Source organism: Acanthisitta chloris, unplaced genomic scaffold (genome assembly GCF_000695815.1).
Source record: "Acanthisitta chloris isolate BGI_N310 unplaced genomic scaffold, ASM69581v1 scaffold29430, whole genome shotgun sequence".
Lineage (NCBI taxonomy): Eukaryota > Metazoa > Chordata > Aves > Passeriformes > Acanthisittidae > Acanthisitta > Acanthisitta chloris.
The window spans coordinates 316-10,358 of record NW_008652795.1 but is presented as its reverse complement, the minus strand read 5'-3'; the positions used below and the strand labels follow the sequence as shown (position 1 = coordinate 10,358).

The following is a 10,043-nucleotide window of genomic DNA, read 5'->3' as shown; positions in this document are numbered from 1 at the left end:
GTTTAACTTCTCTGCATGAAGATGTATGTAACTGTATGTGAATATTCTAAAACAAGAAAAGAAACAGCTAATAGTCTTGAATAGTCACCTGCAAAATAAGCAGATCAAATATGTTACTAGGGCAAGTAAAAACCAAAATTTTTTTCATGAGGTATATTTACAGAGCATAATTTTTTTGTGGCATCAACTTATAGTCACTGGAAAAGCATGCCCTAATTATAACTCCTTATGGTTTTGTTCATTTTCAAACATTTGAAAAGAAAATGCAAGTTGTTTATAAAATTGTTTTTCTTGTTTATTTTAAATGAAGCTGGTACAGACAATGTCCATTCAAAACCCACGTCCCAGGCCAAAAGGTACAAACAAGAGTGTCAAAGTAACACCAGTTGGCTGCTGTGAACATTCTTGCATGAATACCTGCATGTACTAATTGCTATATGAAGTTAAAATGCTTCTGGGCTCTTCCGGCACGATTTAAGAATCAATAGGGTTTTCAATTTTATGTCTTCAGCCAAGCCATCTCTGGAGTAAGGAACAGATGACAACAGTTCTAGCTTTTCCACTTCCAACTTGGTAATCTTCTTTGTTGGGCCATCAGCACAATTTAAGCAAAATAGCTCTGAGTTATGGATACGCAATTTCTCCAGTTTAGTTCTCTGAAAAACTTCATCTCGCACTGAAAGTTATAGTCCAGGAGTGAAACAGTCACACATCAAAACTTCAGGGCAGATATGGAAGTCATTAAGAACACTTGCCCACCTGGCAGATCTTACAGCCTTCGTGCCTGAAATGCACGAGCCTAGTGAACATACAAACGCATGTGTGTACATGTATTTCTAAAGGGGAGGGCAGAAGGGAAGAGGGGAGCAAGGTTGCAGCTGGATCACAGAAGTTCAGCACAATGAAACAGAAACAATAGTGTATAATGAGCACGAGAATTCAAAATACCAGACGCTCGAAAGTAAACTCCCAGAGATGGGGTGCCAGTTTCAGTGTTGAACACCACATTACAAAAGAACTATTATTTAAAAATAAAAAAGGATTAAGGGAGAAGAAAAACAGAAGGATCTAAACTGTTGAGTGACCCCCCGTCTGTTCCTGATAAACTTCAATCACATCTTCCTCCTCCATCCCCAGCTGTAAGAACAGAGAAAAACAGCAGATAATTGTTATAAACCTGTGTGATGAAATCAGAGCAGGTCCTAGACAACTTATACAATGGTCTGCTCCTCTGTTACCATCATAATTCATCAAAGGGGTGAAAAAAGTTTCAGTCACCATCTAAACAGACAACAGTTATGATTTTTAGTCCTTTTCCTTCAGTCTTAGATGTCTGAGTCAAAGCAAAAGCCTTACAGCAAATTTTAAACCCACTGGTAGAGCAGTACACATCAGCCTGGAAGTTGCTAGCTTTACCTTTCTCTAAACCCCTTCTTTAGGGGGAATAGGGATGTAACCAACATCATAGTGAATTCATCAGCTGCACAGTCACGTGAATTATGTATAGCACACTGCTAGCTCACAATACAGCTAACACCTACAGCTTGCAACTCAAAGCCAGTTTGCAACTATTCTCATAGAGGGCAACTTGTTCAATTTCACAGTCAACGAGGTAGTTTGACTTTTCAGCAGGTCACTACTATGAGTGCTTTGCTATAACAATTGGTGGAAGACACTGGACAGAAGTAACCTGTTTTCTGTTTATTTACACTTTGATTTAGTAAATGTGAACTAAATACACAGTTATTCCAAAGTCACACTGAAGTTCAAGCTCAACAATTCCTCTCAGGCTTTTGTTCCCCCACCTCTAGTAAGCAGTGACTAAACCCTCCCTTTTGAGATGCTATATATGAAGGTTCAATCAGCCTTTTTCTGAACTGCTTATCTGCCTTACTAAAAGATCTTAGTTAGAGAAATATAGTCAGACTATGTCTGACTAAATATAGCCCAGTAAGTTGGCTGTATGTAAAGAACCACTTTCCTTTTGGTTAACAGTCTAGCAGAACAGAGCAACTAATCAAGTTGGTATTTTGTTTCTTCAGTGAATTATGCAACACTTTCTAGAAAGAAACTCACCTCCTTGGGGGTATGATTATCAGTAATTCTCTGACCCTCGAAGAGGAACCTGAGTGAATTCATTGGAACACCCTAAAAAAATAAACAGATGTACAAGAAAGAAACCACAACTTACTGAAACTTGTCTTGGTTTACAAGAAAAACATTTTAAATAAAAACAACGCATGTGCAAGTCAAAAAAAGAGAGTGCTAGTTCCTGCTACGCAGGGCTAACAGCTATTCTGTTACACCCATGTAGACTACAAAGAATTGCCTCAAGAAGCATGACAGTGCCAAAAAATGCATGTTTATTCCAGAGTCTCACTGCAGTTCTAGCTCAACAACTTGGAAGTCTCCTTAGCTTTTTTTCCTTGTCTTTATCTATAAAGTACTGACTATACTCTCTCTCCCAAGACAGCATTACACATGAAAGTCTTGTCTTTTTCTGAACAGCATATCAGTCTTATTAAAGACAACAGAAGAACATGATGTTTACTTAATTAACTCCTACCCTTGCCTTCCCAATCGTCTATGACTGTACGAAGGAATAGCAACCTTTACAGTTATTAGTACTGCAAAAGCTCTGCACTGGTGACAAGAAAGAGCAGAGCTGGGGGGGGAAGGAACACCATTCCAACAAGAAGAAAGGCGCATCCCAACGATAAAGTTCAGTTGCAGTATGTCTGTTGAACAATGTGGCTGTGTTCTGGCAGAATGACATACTTCACTTCAACAGATACCTCAAATACCTCAGCTTTTTCTTCTCTTTCAAGTCATGAGGAAAACAAACGCAAGTGAAATATGACGTTTTGCGCATAAATTACATCTCAAACATTGCTTGCAAATAGCTAGGCAGAAAAAAATTCACAGGAAAGAACAGATCTTCACACTGTTTGAACAATTCCTCTGGCCAACCTGGAAGAAACCGTCAAGGTCCCTTCACCAGAAAAAGGCTACTTGACACCAAAGACTGCACTGACTGCTGATGAAGGGAATCACAGACCCCCCAGAATTCAGCCCAGGAGACACATACAGCTGTGTTCATTCAAACAATTATTTCTTTCTTAAAAAAACAATTTCATGCATGCATTTTCTTTAGGCAGTAAGACTGCTGCACGAGTTATTTCCAGGAGCTTAGTTTAAGATTGCAAGTTTTCCAAATGAATAACAATTTTAATCATTTGGATTTAGCTAAAAACATATCTAGTGTTCAATCTTTTCTTTCCTCCTACTCCAGAAAGATAGCAAAAAAAAAAAAAAAGAACACATTCCACAAAAGAACACTGCAATGACAAGTTCAACTTGTCTTAAAGTATTAGGAAAAAAAACCCCAAAGTATTAATACTTATGATTCTATCTCCTGAAGTGAACTCTAACACACTTATTCAAGAAAAGGCCACACAAGGCATCTATCCCCAAAGCTGAGGGCAAACTAGGCCAGAGCTTCTGGAAATAGCAGCTGTGAATCCACAATATCTGCCACAGAATCTGAAAGAGAAGGTACATTTTTGTTCTGCAACACTTGGTACTATTTACCTACATACATAATAAATGTTGCACATATCTTTAACTTAGGGCATAACAGCTGGTGCTACTTGATTACCATATTAATGGTTGTAAAAATGCCTAAGGCTCCTCTCATCCTAAGCTGCAGTGTTCTATAGTGTTAAAGGAATTTTGCTTGGAAAGAAAAGATTTTACAGTAACTATAAATGCATGTCTGGACATTTTAAAACATAAATGCTGTATCTTCTGAGCAGCCGCTACATATTTTCAAACAGTAACTTCAGCTTACTATAAACTTCACAGCAGTCTTACATAGGAATACCTTCATTTGTCAAAAGAAATTAGAAGATCCATTGTATTTGTACTGTCAGGTACCTCAAATGCCTTTATTGGAAAGAACAGTGAGAAAAGTAGTTTGGGTTCTCATTTCCTGTTTAAAACCAGTGCCATTGTTTCACCAACCTGTCTTTGACAGTAAGATTCTTTGAGTTTCTTGAGGTGTGTTGTCATTTTCACCTTGAAGTGAATTTCACTGCTGTCCTAAGAACATAAAAGAACAAAAGTTACTCTACTTGTAGCAACCATTTACTTTATCTGCATTCAGTCTGTCATTAAGAAAACTTACATAAAACTAACATGGAATGCAGTTTAACTATCACCAAGCATACCTTGGTGTATCATAACATGAACTGCCAGGATGATTTATCAATCACTCAATTCATCATGTACTTCCACAGGAAGATCTCTTTTAAAAACCAGATGGCATAGTATAGCCTTAGGGCTCACTATAGAGGCTTTGGATATAAAAGTACTAAAACCCACACACGGTTCAGTCTGCGCTCCCAGCTTTACCCAGCTGATGTACTTATGAAATACAAACATACTAGACATTAGGAAAAAGTTTTTTATTGTGAGGATGGTGAGACACTAGCACAGGTTGCCCAGGGAAGTAGTGGATGCCACAACCCTGGCAGTGTTCAAAGCCAGGCTGGATGAGGCCTTGAGCAACCTGGTGTGGTGGGGAAGTGTCCCTGCCCATGGCAGGGAGGGCTGGGACTAGATGATCTATAAGGTCCATTCCAACCCCTAAAATTCTATGATTCTACGAATCCAGGAGACTTCTGCTCCAGGATTCCAAAAGAGAAGTTAAAGCTTGCACGGCAAAATACATATGAAACCTTGTTCCATTAGAGTAATTATCTAGATGTTAGGATACAGGCAGACCTGGCAACACAATATTAACCTAAGGAGAAATTTTAGGTCTCATTATTCCATAGCCCTTCTTACCAGCCAGAAGATACATGCAGATACTGTCAAAACTCTTACAGATAAAACAGGCTGCAAGAGGATATGTGCAAAAGGCACGTGGGCAACTTTTAGCTTTTGACTGTGTTCTCATCATTGCCGATTAAACCAGCACGACATAAAGCAGGACTAACAGCAACTACCTTAAGTCATCTGTCTCCACTCAACAGCAGCAAACAATACTACTCCAACAAACAATATCAGTTAAGTCATCTGGACTAAGGGTTCTTTGCACAGAAGGACTTCTGTTCAAGAAGGACCTCAACATTGCCTTTCCAATACAGCTTGAATTCAAATTTATAATCCACCATTCACATCTACCAACACACCAGCCAACAGAATCCTTTTCCAATCCCTGTCCATGAAAGCTGACCTCATGCCCAGTGTACTACACAAACTCTGAAGACCTTTCAGAGTTTCATTCATATCCTTGGATAAATTAATCCATCAATGCATCAAAAAAACCCACACCAGAGTATACTAACACACATTACTGGCAACTGGAAATAGTTTATAGCAGGGGAGGACCCCTAGTGAAGAATCAACTTTCATTTGGTTATTTCTACCATCCAAAAAACTCACACCTCCATGAAGTGTTAACAAGCAATTATGTAAAAGCTCACCTGCCCAATGACTTTGAGTTTAATGTACTCCCCTTCTTTCTTGTCTCCTAAGTCCTCAGCTGAAGGTTTGGCTTCCTGCAAAAACAACATAAAAAAACCTCTTATCAGTTCAACACTTCAGTAAGTTTCACTAGACAGTGTGGCAGCAGGCATCCTCTTTATTACAGTAAGTCAGACTATTCAAGGTGTCTTATTTCTTTGTGTGCATGTGAAAGTAACAGCAGCACAGTACTATGAAAGGTTGTTTGTCTACCTGTGAAAACTTTAATTAATGATGGATGAGAAACACCATAAAGCAAGAGATGAGAGATCATTTGAAAATAGATGACACAATGAGAAGTATGATTTTATACCACTAACTCCCAGACAACAAACTGAAAAAAAACCCCTCAAAACACAAAGTGTACCAAGAGGTTTGGATATTTGACAGAAGAAAAGAACATTGTGAGGAGAGTAAACAGAAATCCCTTGGCACCGGATCAGTGCAAAGAGAGGGAACCATGCAGACATTTTTTGATCTATTGCAGCAACAGTAGTCACTATTTTCAAAAGGATGGTCAGCCACTTTCTTTTCTATGACAACAAAACAATATCAAGCAACAGCTTCCTTATAGCATGTTTGTTTAAAGACCACACTTCTGAAAAGTTTTAAAAGTTGTAGTTCCAAGCACTATAGTGTCTTGACACCTTTCCAGAATAAGAATTAATTGTACAGACAAGTTTGATTCAACAACTTGAGCACTAAAGCTCATCAAAAGGGTTTAAGTGTTATGCACTCTAAGATATGAATTAAGGACATCAAAGTTTTTATGCTAGCAGCTGACAGATAAAACAAGTGAGAGATCAGGTACTATTGACCCCATTCCTTGCCTGCCACTGTGTATTCTGGATCAGGCCTTTAGTCATGTTCCACTGCAGCATAAAGGGATTTTATACAGATACTGCCTCAGGTCTAGATGGTGCTCAACAAAACGCTCCCAAATAGTCAGAAACATGAATACCCTGCTGACTGTGTTTCAGATCTGCCATTTATATTTTATTGCTGAACATAATAGACAAAACAAACAAAATATGTACAGGTGCTTACCACATGCTTTATCCCCAGCCCCAAAGAACTTTTTGCCAAGTATACAGAAATATCCCTTGTATGGTTGGACTAGAACTCTACGATCAAGTGCCAAAAACACATACTAACCCTCTGTACTAAGTCCATCCAGACAGGTCTCTCTCTCCAGATTAAAACAAACGCAGACAAGCGTTTGTAAGCTTTTTTTAGCTTCCCACCCCTACTTCAAGAGGTCAAACATGCACAATTTCTTTTTAAGTTAAAAGTTCAGGGAAAGGCACAGACAATGTCTGCAAACATCTTCCCTATCTACCAGTATCAATCTGGAATAAAGAGAGGAAGAGCTCTTTCTATGTCTGACTCACTGCCTCAAGCCAGATCCATTCAGATTCTGCAATGACAAAGAGTATGACATCCGGTTCGAATACTTTTTTTAAAAATACCCACCTGGGCACAACCCAAACTGCTGGGACTGATTCATCACCCTTCAAACTCAAAAACTGAATTCAAGCTTTCAACAAACTAGACACTTGGCCTTCAGCTCTTCGATCAAGTAATTTTTGAAGCATGAAATGAGTCTTCATGGGTAACACAGTCACATCAGCTGTGTCCCCACCAAGGTTTTCCCTTTCTAACATACTTGGACTCTAAGCTTATGGGACTATTTGCAGGAACATAAATACACTGGTTTCTACTCCTGACTAGAAAGCAAGAAAAACAAGAACCTGCAATTTGTTCTGGTAACTTGCACATAGAGCATTTTTATAGTCTGTATGCTGGATTACTAACCTCTAGGATGCAGAACAAGATATAGACTTGAGATCTGAAACTTCAAAACTAACTCAAATTTCACTATCACTGAAAGAATTTGTAAAAACATATTGTCCCTTTACATGACATCTCAGGCCAGTCACTAAGATTACTTTTCAAATTGCATGATGATATTCTCCCAGGAGTAGAGGAATTTGTAGCAGTTATCTAGTCCTGTGCATTGCAACAGATCTACCTACTTAGATTTCCAAATCATCCTGTACAAGGTATTAAAAACCATCACCACTATGACAGTGCCTCTGGCCAATGAGAGTGAAAAACAATGATTCATGTTTGTTTCCTACCCTCTAGCAAAGAGGGCTCCAATACTAAAAACAAATAGGGGAAGCAGCAAACAGTAGAATAAGCAGAGGCAATTGGAGACTCTAAACCACACCAAAAGATGCTCCTTTAAAGCCCCAGCAACCTCTCACTCACAAAATATGAGCAAAGAGCTGTACTTTCAGGAAAAGAGAAATATTATAAAATCAAAGCTGACAATGCCAGTAACTGAAGCTTAAAATAGGAGCAAGATTTTAAATCAGACCCTGAAGTGTGAAACAACTCTTTGCAGTGTGTCAGTGAACTATACTGCCATTCAATGCCAAATCATAAAGGCAACACAAAAAGACTTAAGAACAAAGAAAGCAAGGAGATTGCAAAGTTGCTGAACTACAAGCATTTGTTAAGAAAATCCTGGATCAGCAATTTGCAAGCAAACCCCCAGACTTTTACTTGCACTGTAAGAAGAACTCGTGCTTAGGGCAGCTCATGAAACAGGACAGGAAGAAAGACCACCGTACAAACAGACCAGAAATACCACATCCCTCCAATTTCCAGCTTTTCATTAGAAGCCTGAAGTTTTAAAGGTTTCAATGCACAGTTTTCCTAAACAGCATAAAATCAGGCTCCTGGTACTGTCTCGCATTTATATACCAACACTAAATTCATGACACGAAAAAGCACACAAAGTCTCTTGCATGAAATGCACTGGTATTGCTGTTGCAACTACTGAAATCACAAAACAAACGTTGTAAGGCAATATACGGCAAGTTTCCTCCTTCAGTTTTCAGAAGCGTTCAAACTTCAATCTCCAAGCCTAAAAAACTCCTTTACTCAGCACTTTTAAGAAAAAATAATAAAACCAAAATATCTAAAGAAACAGGACTACAGCATACTTCTTAACTGTGTAAATAAACTCTTGCATTTGTTATAGGAGTGAAAAAACTGCATACAAACTGTAGGACTCTATTAGTAGTACATGAACAGATAAAAATGACAGAATTTAGATGCAATTAAAGCAAAACCAGACTAAGACCCTCAAAGGGAGGGGGAAAAGACAATTATTTTTTTTGTTTCTGTTTAGATCCCACTAAGCAGCCATGTGGGTTTTTGTGCCATTCCTGCAAGCATTTTTACTTATCATAAAAGTCGATTTCTCACTGGAAAGAAAGTAACTGTGCCAAGTATACTTCTTTTAGTATAAAGACAAGCCAAAATTATTATAACTGGTGACAAATTATGGTCTCAACTTCATTCCAGAGCCAAAATGAAAGGCACTGTAAGCAATCCACAATTTTAGTTATCTCTGTAGGATGGATAAACAGAAGAATGAGATTCACAGTGCTGCATTACTGTACATGATACTATTACTTCAGTTTAGCTCTTGGTGCACAGTCCTCTCAGAAGCGAATGACCCATCTAACAACGTTTCGCTTATCTATTAAAAATAAATAAACAGCAGGGTCCTCAGTTACAAACCTTTAAGATACCTATCCACAAAAGGTTATCACATACAAGGAATTTCACATACTTCAAGCAGTACCAAAGACAAGACATGTGTTTTAGCAGAAGTTGCCTGGAGAAGGAATTACCTAATGAAAGCTGCCGTGTGTTAAAATGTGCCCTGGGTTCACATATGCAGACAGCTACAGAGCAGGTCACGTGAACATCTGCCTACAAAATCTAGTTCACAATTCGTCTTTTTTTTTTTCCCTAAATGCAGTAGTCACTTTCACATATTTTACTACAGTGGAAATGTGCCCTACTGGGAGTCAGCAACCGCTGTGCTCCCAGCTGCCCTCTCCCAGGCAGACACAAACAGGCAGTAGCATCATCCTCGCCAGCAGAGCTGCATTGTGCTTCCAAGTTGGGGGTGGGGAAAAAAAGACCACCAGGGTACACAGCACTGGTGTCTATTCACCGGTCATAACGCATCAAGGCTATTCCTCAAAGCAGACACGGTAAACACTAAGCTTATCCTTCCCTCTGGATACTTTTAATTCCTGGCTGGCACTAGTAACTATTCTTGACTCCACAGCACTGCAAGAAACATTTGTAAGGGCTGACATTGATTTTTCCAAAGCATAGCCGTCATGACAAAGTTAGAAAACACTGCCATATGAAGGCAGTGTAAAAAAATAAAACAGAAAACAAATTACAACGGAATGCTCTTTTAACTTTCCACCAGCAGGTCGCATAGACTAAAGCAAGAGTTGTAAGTGAAGGACTGTACACAAACACCAGGCCGAGCAAGCCAGGAACTTGCGATACAACTCACTGTTTAAGTCCCTGGCTGAGGAGACAGAATTGACAGAACATAACGATGTACAAGGATGAACTCTACAGATGCACAAGGAGCGAAGGCAGGACAGAGCCCTGATAAAGGACGGAGCGTT

At 39.0% G+C, this 10,043-nt stretch overlaps 1 protein-coding gene across 1 annotated transcript; it reads right to left on the bottom strand.

Moving 5' to 3' along the window:
- Nucleotides 1-270: 270 nt before the first annotated feature.
- SUMO1 (small ubiquitin-like modifier 1) lies at nucleotides 271-5,579 on the bottom strand. The gene is made up of 4 exons (XM_009078511.1): nucleotides 5,490-5,579; nucleotides 4,024-4,101; nucleotides 2,077-2,148; nucleotides 271-1,137 (listed from the first exon to the last, which is right to left on the bottom strand). The coding sequence occupies exons 1-4, from the start codon at nucleotides 5,577-5,579 to the stop codon at nucleotides 1,069-1,071; spliced, it is 309 nt and encodes a 102-aa protein (XP_009076759.1). The 3' UTR covers nucleotides 271-1,068.
- Nucleotides 5,580-10,043: the final 4,464 nt, after the last annotated feature.